This window comes from Pseudoliparis swirei, chromosome 13 (assembly GCF_029220125.1).
Source record: "Pseudoliparis swirei isolate HS2019 ecotype Mariana Trench chromosome 13, NWPU_hadal_v1, whole genome shotgun sequence".
NCBI lineage: Eukaryota > Metazoa > Chordata > Actinopteri > Perciformes > Liparidae > Pseudoliparis > Pseudoliparis swirei.
This window is the reverse complement of record NC_079400.1, coordinates 2,501,000-2,521,679: the sequence shown is the minus strand read 5'-3', so window position 1 is coordinate 2,521,679 and position 20,680 is coordinate 2,501,000. Positions and strand designations below refer to the sequence as shown.

General features: G+C 40.1%; 1 protein-coding gene across 2 annotated transcripts; it reads left to right on the top strand.

Annotated features, from left to right (window-relative positions):
- Positions 1-331: 331 nt before the first annotated feature.
- LOC130203820 (translational activator of cytochrome c oxidase 1-like) lies at positions 332-5,502 on the top strand. 2 transcript variants are annotated; one of them, XM_056430240.1, is made up of 6 exons: positions 332-406; positions 542-833; positions 923-1,029; positions 2,011-2,144; positions 3,276-3,438; positions 3,723-5,502. In XM_056430240.1, exons 2-6 carry the CDS (start codon positions 545-547, stop codon positions 3,927-3,929), a joined length of 900 nt encoding a protein of 299 aa, XP_056286215.1. In that variant the 5' UTR covers positions 332-406; positions 542-544; the 3' UTR covers positions 3,930-5,502. The 2 variants fall into 2 exon arrangements, with proteins under 2 accessions (XP_056286215.1, XP_056286214.1); XM_056430239.1 differs by lacking the exon at positions 332-406 and having other exon boundaries at positions 420-833.
- Positions 5,503-20,680: the final 15,178 nt, after the last annotated feature.

Genomic DNA, 20,680 nt, shown 5'->3' with positions numbered 1-20,680 from the left:
TTTACAGCTCAAATTAATCACAAATCACGAATCCAGTTTGTTTGAGCTCTTCAGACTATATATCTAAATAAAATATATATCAACTAAATTAAAAGAAAAAAAGAAAAGAAACATTATATGTTTTTATATACACATCGCGCAGCATATATATAACCAAATAACTTGTGATTGTATATGGGTTGTGGTAGGAAACCGTATAACTTGGAGAAACTCAGCTAGCAAAGGGAGATCGATTATAGTATATTACATTTTATTTCCATGTAAACTAGCAGACTGAGGTGTGTTGCTTTATATTACTTTTATTTTGAAGGCCCCATTTCCGCCGTCGCAACCCGGAAGTACCGGTTTCAAAACAAGGACAGCAGCAGCTTCCGACTTGTCAAAACTGTCGGTTTGAGACCTCCAGGTTGTTTCATCTCTTTATCAATATGAACATGACATGTTTCTAAAGCTAAAGGCCTCCCTGCAGACCGTTTATCTGTTGAATACAACCCGTTGCTCCACACGTAACATTGTGCTCGTGTCCCGGTTGTGTGTGAAGGACATGGCGGGGGTCGCGCTGCTGCTGAGGGCCCTCCGGACCCTGCGCCCCGGGACACTGGATGCGACCGCGAGCAGGCTCCCGGGCCCGGGGGACTGCGTCCTGACGCCGGCCTCATGCGCGCTGTCCCCGGCGTGGAGGACCACCGCCGCCCGGACGCTGCAGCTGTGCTCCGCCTCGTGTGCCGGGCACAACAAGTGGTCGAAGGTGAAACACATCAAGGGACCGAAAGACGCGGAGAGGGGCCGGATGGTCCTGAAGTTTGGGATGATGATAAAGATAGCTGTGAAAGGTGAGACGGCGTGGAAGACGAGAGGCTCGTCTCTCTGGCAGTTGGTGTGTTTTCTAACTGAAGCGCATTCATGGTGGTTTCCTCTGCAGAAGGGGGCGCCAACCCAGACATGAACCTGAACTTGGCGCAGATCGTGGAGCAGTGCAGGAACAACAACCTGCCCAAAGCGACCATAGAGGCTGCCATCAAGAATGCGGTAGGTTACCTTTGTTGTTGTTGTTGTTTGTATTATCTATTGTTATGTACATGTTTTTTTTCTTCTGTTTTTTGTTTCCTTATTTATAGTCTTTACATTGCTCAATTAATGCATGTGTGTGTGTGTGTGTTTGTGTGTGTCACATACATATACACACATATATACACACACATATATACACATATACATACCCCAAACAAACAAAACAAAAAACAACAAAAAGACAAGAAGCCTTATTCTTAATGTCCTTTTTTTGTTGCTGAACCACTACAGTTAATCAGATAATCACTATTAAAAAGTTAGGATGCTTTTAGATGAGACTCTTGTTATAAAGCCTGTGACATGTTTAAAGACTTCCCGTGTGTGTGTGTGCGTGTGTGTGTGTGTCTGTATGTGCGCGTGTGTGTGTGTGTGTGTGTGTGTGTGTGTGTGTGTGTGTGTGTGTGTGTGTGTGTGTGTGTGTGTGTGTGTGTGAGAGTGGATGTGAAGGTCAGAGAAGGTGGGATAGTGAGAATAAGCATATGCTTCTACAATATTATCTGTCTCTACAAGCGTTTCACAGCCAGTTGTTGATGGTTTGGGTTTCTTTCATAATTTTCTTTTCTGTTTGTGTATCAGATTGCCTTGTTGTATATTTGTTTTGGGAAAGGGAGGGGGGGGGCTGGAATGTGTATCCTCCCCATGTGGCAGTCTGATATGTTATCCTTTCACTCCTTATATGTGAGGTCTATTGTACTTTAGGTCTTGTTTTGTAATTTCTACAAATAAATCATATATATAAAAAAGATTGCGGTAGGTTTGCAACACACTGGCACATACAAGTACCAACAGAAGTGTGTTGAACCACTATGAGACATCCCCCATGGGATACCCGTCTGAAAACGTCATTACTTTACCAGTATTACATGTAATAGTAAACGTATAGTGCTGGTATAAAACACTGGCAGAATCTCATCCATGTATTTTGTCTTGGTTCTCCAGGAAAAAGCTAAACCAACTTCCCAGCATATGTTTGAAGCCCGGGGGCCCGGTGGGTGTCTGCTGCTCATCGAGGTCCTGACTGACAACAACACACGGAGCCACCAGGAAATCAAACGCCTGCTCACCAAGAACCGGTCAGGACCGGCATCCCGGGATCGGACTCCAATCAAACGCAGATATTTAAAGGCCTCTCTCACCACACGGCCGGTGGATAATCTGCAGCGTTAACCTGGTCTGCTCAACACACACAGACGTTGTAATGGGGATTTTATATCTTATTCATTGTATTCTCTTTGACACTAATAATAATAATAACTAGAACGGGCACTCGGTAGAGCGCATACCTTCGCATATCACAAGGTTGGGCATTGAATTAAGAACATTTTGGCATTAGTTGCATGCCAATTGGATAGAAATTGACCGCGCTATGGTAAAAAGAAGATGTTGACCTTTTCATGACCTTGACCTTGGACCCGATCGATCCCAAAATCTAATCAAATGGTCCCCGGATAATAACCAATCATCCCACCAAATTTCATGCGATTCGGTTTAATACTTTTTGAGTAGCAGCTGCTGAGAAGGCCCGGTCACCCCAGGTCCGGCGCAAAGAAACTTGTGGAGACAGATTCTGCCAGAGGACAGGATGAAGCCTGATTGAGAGGAGTTATAATTCACAGGATCTTTCCTTTGAGTATCCTCATAAAAGGGACCCGATCACTTGATTGATCACCGGGCGATCGGATCATTTAGTTACTCGTCAAATGACCTGAAGACAGAAGTCTCCTTCTGGCTCCTCCTTCTTCTTGTATCCTTAAATACATGATGTCATTGACTCTTCAGTTCACCCTCACAGACTCCGTGTCACGGGGACTCTTCTCGCAAGAATAAATGATTTCATAGACGAGTTCTGCTTCTTCCATATTCGTCATTTCAGTTGAAAAAGACTCCATCTTGGGTGGGGACGACATTTGCCGTCACAACGTCCAGGACAGGGGAAGAATGCAGTAATGACACAATGCATGGTAACCGTGGCGCTATGGCAACGGAGGCTGGTTCGCTCATGTTCCCGGCCACTAGATGTCCCCGTGCGAACATATTGGTCTCGGCTAAGAAGCTGGCGGCACGGCTGCAAAGAATTTATGTAAATCAGCAGAAATGAGAGCTAAAATACAGACGTTCGACAAAAAAAGAAACATTCTGTATTGTGGTTTTATGTATTCAAAAATGTTTTAATGTACAATTCCTGCATGTTGTCTCGCGCGCAGTGCGATGCTGTCGGACGGCGCCCGCCACAACTTCAAGCGGAGGGGCGTGGTCTTTGTGCCGGGTCAGGACGTCTCGACGGAGCGCGCCCTGGAGCTGGCCATCGAGGCGGGCGCCGAAGATGTCCAAGAGACCGAGGATGAGGAGGAGCGGCCGCTCCTGCAGGTCAGACACGTCGAGGCATGAGGAGAGCGGTTCAGACGAAGAGGGAATGTGGACTGTATGCCAAAGAGGATTTAGTTCCTGTTTTACATCATCTTGTTATTGCATGTTGAGTTTTGAACAGCCATGTAGTCATTACCTTGGATTTTTGGAAGTATTACAGACGTTTTTAACTGTTTTCTCACATGTTATAGACGAAGCGATTCATGAACCGCTTTAATTCAGAATAAAAACAATAAGTGGCAGCCTTACCACTGTTTAATAGTTGTGTCCATTTCTCCCCTCAGTTTATCTGTGACATGGCGGAGGTGAGGCAGGTGCGGGCCTCGTTGGAAGAGCAGGGAATGCAGATTGCATCCGCCGGGCTGGAGTTTGTTCCCCGCACCCTCTCGACTTTGGACGAGGACCAGCTGGTTGCTGCTTCCACGCTAATCGAAGCCCTCAATGACTGTCCAGAAGTAGTTCGAGTCTGGGACAACATCCAGGCGCACTGAATATCTCGCATGTGGCATATTAGATTTCACAAAGAAAGGATACATGTCCTACTTGTCTACACATACTGCTTTTCAGAGAAAATACAAGTGGCCTTTTCAATGCTTTCTTTGTGGGACTTGAAGGTAATCGACAGCAGGCCTCGAGCGGACTGAAGATGCACTCCTGTCACGGCCCTTCAGGATTTTTATTTCAAGAGTGAAGCGTTTTGTTACTTCATCATTCATCGGAACCTCGAGAAATGTAAATGTTCTATCAAAGTGTAATTTAACTTTAAATATTTGAGGGAGGAAGAAGTATTTATATATTAACAAGGATCAATTAAAAAAGCATTCTCTCGAGACATAAAAACCATGAATAATAATTTGTTCCATTAAAAATATTAAAATTACATCTACTCTTCGGCATAATCCAGAATCTATGAATGATTTTTTTTCTCAAAAAATGACCTCTAGAAAAGGTGTCTCCTACTTCACTGAAACGTCCATTCTCGTGTGCTTTAAAGGAATTACATTTTCACATCGTCCACACACATCTAAATATTGGATTTAAAGTGAACACTATTTCATTTTTCCTCTTCATTGAATTAATGTAAAAACTGTCTCTGATACAAACAACGGCTGTCTATTCTTGCACAGTGAAGCCCAAATATCCAAGGAAAGTAAGACAAACACAAGCGACGTATGTATGAGTGTGTGTGTAAATACCGATGACTGAAGGTATTTATATATAAATAGATATTATATATAACTAGATATTACATATATATAGATATACATATTATATAAATATATGCATAAATATTATATATATATTAATATGATATATATATATATATTCCCATCTAATTCTCAGTAGAAAAGCCAATATGAATTTCCTTTATGTCAAACTGTTCCTCTAAGAAAATCTAGACAATTTCTGTGATCTTTTTTCTTAAACAAAAGCGCTTTATATAATACACATGCTCCACATGGTGTTGTTCTCTGATGCAAATACTAGATGGAGTAGCGACCCTTCTTCAAAATTACCACACATATTTCTGTCATTTCTTTCCCGCGCTTTCTATTTCACAGGTTCTGCTTCACTCGATCGGTTCCGGGCCCGATTTGTGAAAATGGTTCATAAACAAGTGTTTTTCTGACTTTATGTTTCGCAAATAATCACACATCATGACCCTGTACGGAAACATCTACAGTACGAAATAGCTCCTGTTCAGCCACTGCTTCCCATAATATCACAACATAACTTAATATCACAACAGGACTCACAGCATTCGTTTTACAATGACAGTTTTCAGTTTGTTTGAAAATAAATATGCATGTTTCTCTATAGTGTAGAGATTGTGTATGATGTACTTCAGGCAGTCTCGGTATTAAACAGTAACTGGAAGAAAACATATTTTAAATCGTTAACTAAATCTGTACTATGGATTTTTATCAATTTGTTGATGAGTCACCTCACTGTGAAATAAGTGTCTGGATATAAAACTAACATTTTTAAAACTGCGAGGGACTGTTTATGTAACAGAAAGAAAAAAATGGGCATGTGAATAAAATAATTAACTTTAAAACAATATTTTTGATATTGTTGAAATTCTCATTAAATTCTGGCAGCAATCAATGAATCAAAAGATTCGAGGAAAAAAAAGTGTGGATTTAGCAGAACTGTTGAATCGGGCCGCGACGTCGTGATTGGACGAGCTACCCGCCCGTAAACTCCCATAAGCTGCGAGCTAAACAGCTGTGAGTCAGTAACAATATCCATGTCCGTTGTTTACATGCATTACATACATGGTTGTAATTTGGGGGAGCGACCTGAAGTGACGGGCTTCAGTGTGCAGTGACTTCTCGCTAGACTCAACCACTTGAAGTTCTGCCAGAGGTGGCGACTCTGGACTGGGTCGTTCAGTTGGATCTAGAACAATCTTGCTAGTTTCTCAAGACTACCGGCCTGAGTTTTAATACCTGTAAATTGTTGCACATAAGTATTGTATCACAACAGATCACAAATGATATTCAGTTGAATAGAACATATATTTAGGTTAAAAAACAATTGAATATATGAACACTTAAAACCACATTCAATCCACTTTTAAATGTGGCTAAACTACATTGTTGCTGCATCATAAAAATGAATGGTGGAGGATGTCGTCGAGGGTAAACCTACACACACAATGCACCATAATAGCATATAAAAACATGAAACTGACTAGACGGTTTAGTCTGGGAGACCACAAACTGAAAGCTGGAGGGCTGTTGAACTTTAGTTCACATCTGTACACAACAGTTTCTTGAGACTCGTTTACCATTTTTGTTTTGGCGCTCCTTTGAGTTTTCCGATTCAGGACGTCTTGAATTTGTAACAAAAAGTCGACCGTTGACTCTCGTTCTCACTCGGTTGAAAAACTCTTTAGACACATAATCTGTCTCAACGTGAACCCAAAACGAGCTTGAACTGAAAACTGCTCCGTCCTTCTTAAAACCGCTTGATAATTCAATTGACAATGTTTTTGAGTTGCCTCGTTTTTTCCCCGACTGAAGCTCAGACTCTGAGGATTTCCAGGCAGTTGTTGTAGCAGATAGCGATCCAGTCGGGCTGGGTGGTGGCCCACTGGACGTTATTGATCTCTCCCTCAGCTGTGTAGGCCAGGATCGGGTCCTCGATGGCCCGGGGCATCTGCTGGATGTCCCAGATTAGAGCCTGGTGGTCCTCCGCTGGAAAGACAGAAGGGGAGGTGGTTTGTTGCTCACTATTTAGACTGTCCTCATCTGCGTGCCGGACGGATCTGGAGACGTTATCTCCTCGCGATAATGTGTTCGCTGAGCAGATTGAATTTTGATAATCAATATCCCACCACAGAAATATTTTTCAATAACACTTTTGTGACCAATTGTTTGTTTTACCCTCCGTTCTTTGGTCAATGCTTTCAATTTTAAGGGTTTCTCGGTAATTGACCCCAGCTTTTATGTGCAACTATAAAATACACTTTTTATAATTTAAGTTTTAACAACAACAAAAGTACTACCTTCTGGAAATTTATTCTATAATTTTCGAGGTTTTACTGGGTCAAATTGAATAAAATTTTATAAATTAAGGCAGTTAGGTATCTTACAACATGACCTGAGACTTATTGAAGTTACTGTATTTTAGTAATTGCTGAAATTTCCTTCGGCGAAAAGGAGACAGTAGGTTCAAAACGAAATCTTTTAACTTTTATTGACAGACTCGATTCGGTATTGAAAATATGTACTGAATATGCGAAGTAGTCCCGGAGGGCACAGACCCTCGACGGTTGAATTTTTCAACATAATTGAGTCTACTGCACTTTGCGTATTCTTGTCACGTTTAATTTACAGGCAACCGTGTTGAGGACGACGGTGAAGTCAATCAGTACTTCAGCATCGAGGATGTGGTGCCAGTCATCTGTTTAAATAGTAAAAACATATGAATTAAGATACATGTGCAAACAAAGACAGACATCGGGGAGCTGATCGCAGATCACTGGAATGAAAATAAATGCATGGGTGTGAAATATTCAAAACAAAGGGCAGACACGTACTGGAAACAACGGTACTCCCAGATATTGACTTTAACATTAATGAGGGTGTGCTTTCACTCCAAGTCAGAAACAGTTACGTGTATACGGTACACAAGAGCAGTGCTTCCATACTATAGGTTGTTTATTACGCAGAGTACTGATTATATGCATCGCACAGAACTGGTCCACTCATACCTAGTCGGCTGATAACGTGAGACATGAGCAACAGCAGCCATATCTTAAGAGATAATTCAATGCCTGCGTACGACGTACATAAGAAAACGGGACTCAGGCCTTCGGGCTGTACAGCCTTAAGCCAGTGTCCAGAATAGAGGTTATCTAAAAGGAAAGTTAACATAGTGTCTAGTTAGGGATTAATATGAAAAGTGAAAAAATCATCTGATGATCATTAATCTACACGAAAAGTTCTGATATTTAACCTTTGTGAACAATTCACGAAGTCTTAATTGGTATAACGGCTTCTCAACGTATTTATCAGTTACTGGCTTAACTAGACGGTTGTGCCTCGCGGAAGGAGGTCACTGTCCCCTTCTTGTGTTCACGTGTTCTCATCTGATCTTTTACTGTGTCAGATTGCAGAGGCGACGATTCATGAAGGCCGGGGATTGCAACGATCTAGACACCACTGAAAGAAGGAATTATTGGAGACATTAACTGGCAGAATATTATTTGGGACGGAAAAAAAGGCTCGATATATCTTCACGCCTAGTTTCAAAACACTTATTTTAACATTCTAAATCAAGCCTTTAAAGAAGTCTATACAACAAAAAAAAGAAGCTTTTACATTATTCCCATTCAACATGCAGAGTGATCGCTTAAAAAAAAACGATATATGTGTTACGAGACTGAGAAGTGCGATGAATGAATGTTTCACGACTTAAATCTGATATACGTCCAACCCAGGGCGCGCAACCTCATGCTGTCTGCTGGTGCCAGTTATGTCCTTGCTTGTTCAGGACCGACAGGTTGCTGGGTCTTCGTAATATTGGTAACCCTCCTGTTCTGGTGAGGAGGTCAACTTCGACCAGCCATGTCAGAATTACATGTCTGCACCACGTCGTTCTTCAGGAGTCACATTTGAATCCACCAGGCGTTTAGTTCACTGGTAAACATTAAGATGATGGTACCCAACTTTTTAGTACTTATTTATAAGGATGCTATTGTAGGTAGTACAAACATCAGTTATAGTACCTATCGACTAACTCTGGGTAAACACAGATTAATGTCATTAATACTCTTTCTGATGGTCTTTTAGAGTTTGACTGTGAGGCAAATTACTCCAGGGTATATATGTTGTAAAAGTTAGGTAACCAGGTTAAGGCACTTATTGTATCCTTTTAAATATGACTCTGCAATGACTATTATGTATGAATTACGTGTATTTATGTCAAGGGAATGAGTTCTGACATATTTCCTGTCGGCAAAATGAGGAGCACACTGACGTCTCCACCGTGACAGGTAGTGTCAAACGTAATACTTTCAGAGACACATTTTCAACTATGGTCATCAACTTTCAATATACTGGCTATTGCAGTAATTTTATGTATTTCTGAGCGATTTACAAAAGCTAACAGTTGTCGATATGTTACCCAGATGAGGCTGCAGCCGAGTTTTACCTCAACAGCTTGGAGATCATGTATTCAATCAACAGCACGAGTTGACAGAAGTCGATTCTTGCTGAGTGACTTTACAGGCCTTCATCGTGTTTCCGTTTACATGTTCAGCGAGACACAGTATTCTCAGTGTTCATTCGTAAGGACAGGTCACGGATGCATGCTGCTGCAATACTTGGGTCATTGTCGTAACTGTTTATCAACATTGCAGTTTCAGACAGGATCTGGATCTGTGAATAAAAGCAGATTGCATCGATTAGTAATAGTTTGATAAATATCATAGACAAAGATATAACATTATGAATAGTTATAATGGCAACCCCACCAAGTTCACCTGACATGCAAGTCATATCTTCTAGCGAGTGACATTTTAGCACGCAATACATGGAAATTTTCACACTAATGAGCACTGTTTCAGTAGTTTGACTAGAATAATTGTAATCTCCTGCTGTGGCAATAAGTACTCTGCAAGCAGATCAACATACATAGGTGGCATGAAGCACGGGTTAGTCGAGGTTTGAAACAAACCGGTTCTCCTCTCAGACAGATTGGACCTTTAAACCACTTAAAGTATGAGTGAGTTAGATGCATTACTGATCTACAGCCACGTACAGAAAACAGCGTTTCACTGAGGTGATAATCCATTAAGAAAGATTTCAGGACAAATTCAAGTACATGCATTATCGCTGTCTATCTTCCATCACCTTTAAAACTATTAGTTCCATTGCATTGTTAATATGAAGACGTATCTGTCAAGATTGACTGATTGAATCAATGAAGAAATACTCTGCACAAAATTCAGAAGTTTCATACCATACATCAAACGTCACATTAAGCATGCATTGAAAGGAGACATGTCAAACAACGTGTCGACAGACGAGGCAACGCACGGTTAATCTATTAAGGAGTCACTGATTATAATGGGGCTTTACACATATTAAAACATTTCATCGTTAAAGCATCACGTGTCGAAACTCCTAGATTGCCTTCAAAATGTAACCAAACACAGGCCCTTTTGAGCCAGTAGTGCGTACAAGTACCGTCTAAGTATTTAATTCTAAATAAGGTTTATAACCAACGATTAAATCGAACTCATATTGAGAAATTACTTAGTCTTTAGGTGATTTTGCACTAATGAGACAACAGTACATTGAATATTATAATCATTGTTTCTGCAATAGATTCTAGTAAAGTCCTTTAAGCAGCTAGAAAGGATCTTTCTCGGTTACAAAGAGTACTTTAAGCAAATCTAATTTTGTTTAACAATCTAGATGCGCTCTTACAATTGCAGACAACTGGCGCATTGTCTCCACTTGTGCAGTATCGAGGTTCTGGTCCTGACCTCGGCGTGTGACAGCTAAGACTCGGCCCACTACTTGTGGCTCGACGTCGGTTATTGCAGTGAGGTTGCCAACGTGTTCTCCTCTTGTTGTTCTACTGTGTGTTCAGTCAAATCTGCAAATAACATATTGAGATACACGCCTGCTACAGATGTGTTACAGGAGTGCAGGCAGGCGATTCCATTGCACGCTCCTGTCGAGTTGTTGCAGTCTGCCACGCGTCGATTCTGCTATCTAAGATCACCACCTGAGAACGGGAAGGAATTATTGGTAAATTAATTAGGCATTCGAAATTTTTGTGGTCACGGAACAAAATGGCTCGATCATATCTTCACGCCAGTTTCAAAACGACTGATTTGTAACATTCAAGATCAAGCCCTGTTAAAGTAAGTCTATGACAACAAAAGATTTATGAAGCTTGTTGAATTATTCCCATTGACAACATGCTTAGAGTGATCGTCTACAAAAACATAAGATTTTACGTAGACTTAGAATCGATGACAGTAAGATGTTTCCTCGCACTTAAGACATCATAAGCTGTCTTCACTAAAGGGATTCGGAGAAACTCCATGCTGTTCATCGCATGTGACCATAATGGTCCTGTATGTTCCAGCAGAGGACAGCTGAGTGCTGGGGTTTCTAGAATGATGGTGCTTCTTCGTGACGGAGTCAAACATTCACCGGTCTCTGCTCGCACCAGAGAAACATATCCCTGCCACACATCCGCTCTGAGCTGAAGTGAGATGTCGTACAACTCGCAATCACTTTTCAGGCATAGATTGATATCAGGGAATAGCATTCGTTCGATGGGAGGTTTTATCCAACATTATGATTTACTGCTCACATTCATTTTCCATATGCATTGAGGGTGATCCATCAGTGTTTCAAGGATAATCGACTCATATCCTGGATATACAAGAACAATTAACGGACTTCAGATTGGAATTTTCTAAATAGCTCTTAAATTTGGTACTTGTCATTTACTTTTAGAAATGTTACTTTTGTTATTCTCATGTTTCCCCAAAGTTCCGGATGATGATGCAGCTGTGTTCAGACAGTCTGACTTCCATTATCCTGGGAATCAGACATATCTACGGACCCAATTTGAGATATTTCAAATTAAAGTCCAAAATCTTTAAAACGGTCATTTCTTTCATGTTTGAAAGTGCGTTTACATACTTTCATAATTGACCTGCCCATTGCACTGATGCAGCTGTGTTCAGGACAATCCAGACTTCCATTATCCTGGGAATCAGACATATCTACGGACCCAATTTGGAGATATTTCAAATTAAAGTCCAAATCTTTAGAGAAATCGGTCATTTCTTTCATGTTTGAAGTGCTTTTATATAGTTTTCCCCATAATGCCCGGCATTTGACATGATAGACAACTAGATGTTATGATTCTAATCCAGACGTATTACCCTGTGGAGTATTTCAAAAATTTGGTCCAAATCTTTCCAAAGAAATCGTATGTTGACAAAGTCTTTCTTTTATGTTTGAGCGGCATTCTATGATCGTTTCCGGAAATCGCCCACCTGGGAAAGACATTTAGGCAATTGTATATCTGTCACTTCAAGTTCTGTTCATACAAACAGTATTTGTTTCATTTAAACATCTGGATTGCATGCTAGTAATTATTACTAGGTCCTATATGCCCGGCAGACGATCACTATTCAACATCTAATATCAACATTACCTAGAATTCAGACAATCTACACCCAAAATAATCAAAGTTAATCAAACTAGAGAATCTGACATCCCCAATTGTTTGATGCTTGTCAAATTCAAAGAAAAGAACAAAACACTTATGTAGTTATAAGTGACAATCCTGACACCATATCCGACAGGACGTAATCTGCATAGGAGTATATTTTACAAGGAAATGCTCTGGAAATTTTCTCGACCTACAGTGATGCATAGTTTCAGGTGAAGGTCTTACCTAAAACCAGATTTACTCAGGAGTCTCCATTGGCAGCAGGTCAAGGGTCAGCTTTGCTGTCAGGATCAATGACCTTGGTGGTGGGGTACGGGTGGTCGAAAGTGTTTCGACACACAAACTCTGAGTTCTCCTCGTCAGTCCAAGATCTGTGACCTGTGATAACGATCAACAGTGTGCTCGGTGAGTGTTAGCTGTCTGTACATGTCGTGGGTGTGAGAGAGGTGATTCGGGTGTCCTAGATGGGTCTCCGTTAGGTAGTGTATATTGGCCCACTTATTTCACTGTCATTGTCTGTGTGTCTGTGTGTCTGTCTGTGTGTAAACAATATTAGTGCATGATATCAGTTGGAAGTTGAAGTATGATAAATCACTGTTTTCAAAGAAAATTGACTAAAGAAAATTGTAATAACTAATTGACAATGAAATACTCTGACACGTCAAAGTCAAAGTATAATACATTAAAACTGAAACATTAAGACATTTTGAAATATCTCCAAATTGGGTCCGTAGATATGTCTGATTCCAGGATAATGGAAGTCAAGATTGTCCTGAATACAGCTGCATCAGTCAATGCCGGGCATTATGGAAAAACATAGAGAAAGCACTTCAAACATGAAAGAAATGACCGATTTCTTTAAACATGAAAGAAATGACCGATTTCTCTAAAGATTTTGGACTTTAATTGAAATATCTCCAAATTGGGTCCGTAGATATATGTCTGATTCCCAGGATAATGGAAGTCTGGATTGTCCTGAACACAGCTGCATCAGTCAATGCCGGGCATTATGGGGAAAATGTATATAAAGCACTTCAAACATGAAAGAAATGACCGATTTCTCTAAAGATCTTGGACTTTAATTTGAAATATCTCCAAATTGGGTCCGTAGATATGTCTGATTCCCAGGATAATGGAAGTCAAGATTGTCCTGAACACAGCTGCATCAGTCAATGCCGGGCATTATGGGGAGAACATAGAGAAAGCTTCAAACATGAAAGAAATGACCGATTTCTTTAAACATGAAAGAAATGACCGATTTCTCTAAAGATTTTGGACTTTTAATTTGAAATATCTCCAAATTGGGTCCGTAGATATGTCTGATTCCCAGGATAATGGAAGTCTGGATTGTCCTGAACACAGCTGCATCAGTCAATGCCGGGCATTATGGGGAAAATGTATATAAAGCACTTCAAACATGAAAGAAATGACCGATTTCTCTAAAGATCTTGGACTTTTAATTTGAAATATCTCCAAATTGGGTCCGTAGATATGTCTGATTCCCAGGATAATGGAAGTCAAGATTGTCCTGAACACAGCTGCATCAGTCAATGCCGGGCATTATGGGGAAAAACATAGAAAGCACTTCAAACATGAAAGAAATGACCGATTTCTTTAAACATGAAAGAAATGACCGATTTCTCTAAAGATTTTGGACTTTTAATTTGAAATATCTCCAAATTGGGTCCGTAGATATGTCTGATTCCCAGGATAATGGAAGTCTGGATTGTCCTGAACACAGCTGCATCAGTCAATGCCGGGCATTATGGGGAAAAATGTATATAAAGCACTTCAAACATGAAAGAAATGACCGATTTCTCTAAAGATGTTGGACTTTTAATTTGAAATATCTCCAAATTGGGTCCGTAGATTTGTCTGATTCCCAGGATAATGGAAGTCAAGATTGTCCTGAACACAGCTGCATCAGTCAATGCCGGGCATTATGGGGACAAACATAGAGAAAGCACTTCAAATATGAAAGAAATGACCGATTTCTTTAAACATGAAAGAAATGACCGATTTCTAAAGATTTTGGACTTTTAATTTGAAATATCTCCAAATTGGGTCCGTAGATATGTCTGATTCCCAGGATAATGGAAGTCTGGATTGTCCTGAACGCAGCTGCATCAGTCAATGCCGGGCATTATGGGGGAAAATGTATATAAAGCACTTCAAACATGAAAGAAATGACCGATTTCTCGTAAACATTTAGGAATTTTACTTTGAAATATCTCCCAATTGGGAACGTAGATATGTCTGATTCCCAGGATAATGGAAGTCAGGACTGTCTTGAACACAGCTGCATCATTCATTTCCTGGAACTGTTGGGGAAATCTATATACAGGATTTTTTTAATATACAAAAGTCTGAGTTTTATTTTTATAAACTCTTCCTTGGTACAGTAAACACGTTTTAATATTAGCATAATTTAAGCTAAATCTCATAAACGATCTATAAAGATTCAAAATCAGTTAATTGTTTACTTGTATATGCTAGTGTATGATTTGTCGACATCTTATTTTGAAAAACGGATGTTGTGTCACGTAGTTCTTTCCGCTAACTTTGCAAAACCGGATGTTGTGTCACGTGAATCCGTCCGCTAACTTTATCAAAACCCTCGCGCGCTCCCGATCGAATGCGTTTACCGTCAACATCAGTCTATAGGCGCACAGAAATGTAAGTGTCGGCTGAGTTGACCACGGAGATCCGAGTGTCGGCTGAGTTGACCGCAGTCCCCACACTGTAGTGTAAATGCATGAACATGAGCACACCAGCAAAGCTTCCAATGCCAGCAGTAGACATGAGGGCAGGCACGTGCACAGGTAGAGCCCTAGTGGTGCTCAAGCACCAGCCCTTTTGCCCTGGATGAGAAAAGTGCCCTTTTTGCTGGAGCCCACTTTTTTTCTTCATTAATAAGTATTTAAGAATAAAAAATAGTCTCTGTCATCAAGTCCTCCCAAATGTGTTTGGATATCTGTCGGGGCATTTATTGGAGTTCTTGTGAGAATTTCGCCCCGACATGCTCCGCGGCGCTCACGAGACCCCCCCCGCCGCGCCCCTCCCTCCTCCTCCTCCACTTCCTCCTCCGCGCAGTGCTCCTCGCGCCACCAAACGGCTGCACCTCCTTCTCCTCTGACCCGCAGCATCAGACACACAGGTCATGAGTCATGACGGTGTTTGTCCCCTGACGTTGTTTGGTGATAAATTAACCACAACTGAAAATATTACGTCACAACTGGTCCGACGTTTCCTAAAAAAAATAAACAAACACAAATTCCCGAAATCTGTGATTTCAAAGCCTAGTCCAGCTGTTTACTGACGTCATGTTTGAGAGAGAGAGATAGAAATAGAGATAGATAGAGAGAGAGAGAGAGATCTGTTTTATAAATGCCATTTAGACAATTTCGATAGTATGTTGAATTTATTAATTCATTTTATAAATGTCACAATAATTCACAGCTAGAACAGAACAGCTAAACTATGCTAACAATAGTTCTCGGTGTCATGCTATCCATGTGCCACATTGTTTTATGTGGTATGTTTCTCTTTGTTTTGTCTGCTCCAGTTTTACAAAGATCAATCTTGTATGAGTAATTGCAGAGGGTGAAAAGAGTAAACGCAAGAAAAAACAACACTTGTCATAGCTTCTTACTAACCAAGAGTGAGGTCATGCTGGGAAATATCAGATTGAGGCCTTATAACGTTTTTACAGAAGTTTGATATTTCCCGGCATGACCGAACGGTCGAGGTTAGTACGTTGTTTATTATATGGCATTTTTGGCTCTTATTATTTTGAAAAATGAAAATAAATTGTAATTGTGAAAAGAAAACATGTCATTTTGTTCAACTCTCATGTCTTCTCACGACACAATGTATTTCAAGTGTTGCTAGCAAACAACTCCTTAACTTGGAAAAATCATTTTTGCGATGGGTGCCCTTTTTTTTGGTTTGAGCACCTGCCCCCCAAAATGTCTGTGCACGTGCCTGCATGAGAGCACCACTTGGTCCAACCAGCTGCTCCTTGTCCTTGGACCTTAGCAAACATTTCCACTCTTGGTTGTGCTGGATCATTTCACATGTGTTTTCAGATTAACCTCAGCAATACGTGCAGAATGATAAATCAACAATGACAGCACATTTGTTTGAACAAAACTACGCTCTGACACCTAATTTGCCTCTTATGTAGGCCTACAACGTGTTTAAGTTGCCACACGCTTTGTTTTCCCCCCACCTGCTAAAAGCTAAAAAAGCAGGATTTTATAAATGAGTTTCCACAACATATTGCTTGCAAATTTGGATGATATTTGCATCACTCTTGCTGAACAGACGTTGAAGGAAAGCCATTTCTCTCCCTGCTATTTTCCATAAATATCTAATTTGCAAAACTGCCACTGACATCAGACAGGCACACAAACAGCTCCCACAGATGTTTGACATCAACACGACGCAGCAGCAACTCAGTAAAATCTTTTCTACAACACCTCATTAAACGGTACAGTATGTGTAGAATGCAAGGTTCTACCATGCAGCATGTAGTGTGTGTGTGTGTGTGTTAATTTATTCTTTATTTTATAATGTAGTAAATCTGTGTCTCTTAGGTCTTTAAACTACCACTCTGCTCAATAATGTTGCCTCGGATAGATCTTCATTCCCAGCTTTTGTCCAACAACTCCCCCTCATCCAATGTGTCTGGCTGTGAAGGACAAGAAGAGATCACATATGTTTGGATTTCGTTTATCGCGCTGTGCTTTGTTCTTGGTTTTCCTGCATCTATTGCCATCCTCTGGGAGATGTTTAAGGCATACAGGAGAGGAAGGCCCTTTACACCAAATGATGTGTTCGTACTGAACCTCTCCGCCATGGATACTATCTTCTTGGTCTTCATTCCACTCGGAATATTAGATATGATAATCTGGAAAAACGTGTCATTTGAAGCCTTTTGGAAGAGTGTTTATTCCTTAAACACATGTGGGAGACCTCTCCTGATGGCTTGCATCTGTCTGGACTGTTACCTGGCTGTGGTTCATCCAATCACCTACCACAAGAGGAAGAGTCTGACTCCCAGGGTTGTGATGGCTGGCATCGTTTGGATTTTGACCGTGGCCTCTGGGATCGCAGACTTTCTTTTTTACAAGCTGTACTACACCGTGTTTTCAATTGTGCCATTTATAATAACTATTGTAATAATTGGGGTCTGTGATTCTCTCATCCTCCATTCACTGATAAAGTCTGAACGTGGTAAAAAAAACATCCACCCGCAGAAGCAAAGAGCCATTCAGACCCTGATCAACAGCCTGGTGATGACAGTCTTGTGTTACCTTCCTCCAATGTTTCTCTTAGGAATCTGGAGGCTCCTGATGAGCAATATCACTAGCTTCACATGTGCTCTTGGTATTTCTATGACAGTTACTTCCAGTTTTAGTTCTGTTGTCATGCCAATACTCCACCTTAGAAATCTTAGAAAATGTGATTGCTTCACACTTGGATGCTGCAGGAAGTCTTAATTCATGGCTCCTCTGATCTCGGCTGTTTGTCCCTCTTACCTAATCAAGTGATTTAGAAACTAATACACATTTTAACTTCCAGAAGTTGAGTTTCAGTCAGCTCTGAATTGTTAGAAAGTTAAAATAAACCCCAACTCAATTCTTAAAAAAGTCATATTCCTAACCGAATCCTGTTATTATTTGCATATTTAGATCATGGAAAGTGTCGCGCCACAGTCCCTTCATGATGTGTTTTTATGTGATTCTTACCTTGATTTCACTTCTGATGAACATAGGTCAATGGATATTTGATGACATAAAGTCATTTCGGCATTTTAATATTTAGTCAGTTCAATGGTAAATGTATGGTAGACCTACAATTGTAGTTTTTGCTCTCTGGTATAGCACCTCTTATATATTTGACATGATTAGCAGTAGCATTTTGTGTAGTGTTTTCCTCTCTTTGTTTCCATTCTATTGAATAGACAGCCAGGACTATTTACACAGACATCTCTGGTCTGCAGTGAACACATCCCTTTGACTTTGGGGATCCCCGGCCTTGGACTCCAGCGCCACGAACAAGTTGACATTTTTCCCACCAGTAAAATGTAATAACAACAACTGGATGGATTGCAAATAAATGTGGTGCAGATATCCACCGTGACTAGAGGGGGAAAGCTACAGCACTGACTTTGATAATCCTCTTATTCAACATCAACTGAAGGACATTACATTTATTGTAACTATGGGATGGATGGCGACGACATTCTGTCCACACATTCATGGACCCCGCAGTGGAAATAGTAATAACTTTGATGATATGAACTTTGGCTTGCTGTCAGGTCAGAAGGAATCTACTGTGAATGCAGCGTAAATACACAACACATCAGTTTACGTCTTTGTCTCTCCACATTGGCCTTTGTGAATCTTGTTGTTGTTGTGTATTTTATTCAGTCAATCAAATCAAAGACAATACAATATTATTCTATATAATATACAAAACAGAAAGACTGAAAAGGTCTAGGTAGAAGCAAAAAATGCTTAGATATTCCTATCCTAAATTAATATCAAATAAATCAGAAAATGTATATAAAATAAAGAAAAAATTATAAAGAAAATGTAAAAAAACAAATATATATATATATACATACACATACATACATATATATATATATACAGTATATGCATACATATATACACATACATACAGACATACTTCCACATACATCTTCCATATAAATACGTTTCAATCACATTTATAACTCTCAAGAATTGTTTTATAAATAATTCCCTTGAAAACCAAAAAGGAGTTCACCATTCTCACATCCATTTCAACATTATTCCATAATTGGACTCCTACAACAGAAATACATCTTCTTTTAATCCCTTTTTTAGCCTTTTGTACCGTAAACTTATAAACATCTCAAATCATATTCACACTCATGTATTGAGGATCTCATGTGTCAGAGCATGAATGAAAATAAATAGAAAACACAAAACTAAATACTAAAAACTAAATACTAATACTAAATACTAAATATACAGGGGGAAAACTAAGTAAAGTGCCGAGTTTGCATAAACACGACGCAGTTCCCACAGATGTTTGACACTGTCGCCAAGGCAACGACACACAGCAGCACAGCAGTACAAACATCCCTTAAAATCCTCTGGAAAACACTACAGCATGTGTCTGTTTATTAATAACTAAAGAATCAAACAATGTGCAGTACATTTCCGACAGCAGTTTCTTCAAATGCAAATGTGTGTGTGTGTGTGTGTGTGTGTTCTTTAGCCTTTTGTTGTATAGCATGAAAGATTCTTGTTTGCAAAATGTTGTGCGTGTGTGTTTGTATTTGGCATGCTCTAAAATTCTATATCTGTGTCTCTCAGGTCTTTAATCTACGACTCTGCTCAATAATGTTGCCTAAAATACATCTTCATTCCAACAACTCTCCCCCATCCAGATTTATCTGGAAGGAATACAATTTCGATGAGTGTGAAGACCTTGCGGGGACATATGCATGGGCGTTTTTTACATTGCTGTCCTTTGTTCTTGGTTTTCCTGCATCTATTGCCATCCTCTGGGAGATGTTTAAGGCATACAGGAGAGGAAGGCCCTTTACACCAAATGATGTGTTCGTACTGAACCTCTCCGCCATGGATACTATCTTCTTGGTCTTCATTCCACCTGGAATATTAAATCATTTAATCTGGAAAAGTTGGCCATTTGAAGCCTTTTGGAACAGTGTTTATTCCTTAAACGTATGTGGGAGACCTCTCCTGATGGCTTGCATCTGTCTGGACTGTTACCTGGCTGTGGTTCATCCAATCACCTACCACAAGAGGAAGAGTCTGACTCCCAGGGTTGTGATGGCTGGCATCGTTTGGATTTTGACCGTGGCCTCTGGGATCGCATACTTTCTTTTTTACGAGCTGTACTACACCGTGTTTTCAATTGTGCCATTTATAATAACTATTGTAATAATTGGGGTCTGTGATTCTCTCATCCTCCATTCACTGATAAAGTCTGAACGTGGTAAAGAAAACATCCACCCGCAGAAGCAAAGAGCCATTCAGACCCTGATCAACAGCCTGGTGATGACAGTCTTGTGTTACCTTCCTCCAATGTTTCTCTTAGGAATCGGGAGGCTCCTGATGAGCAATATCACTAGCTTCACATGTGCTCTTGGTATTTCTATGACAGTTACTTCCAGTATTGGATCTGTTGTTTTGCCAATACTCCACCTTAGAAATCACGGAACGTTTGATAATATCAGGATTGGATGGTGCAGGAAGTCTTAATTCATGGCTCCTCCGGTCATTTCTGTTTCTCCCTCGAGTTTCAGTCAGCTCTGAAATAACTCATATACCTGACTAAATGTTCTTTTTTGCATATTCAAATCAAGAATAATATATATTTCTGTAATGGATTCTTCCCTTGATTTAATGTATTTGATGTTGTGCTTTTCTTGTATGTTGTTGTTCATTATTACCTGTGTTACATGTTTGCAAAAACTATTATTTTTCCTATATCAGAAAAG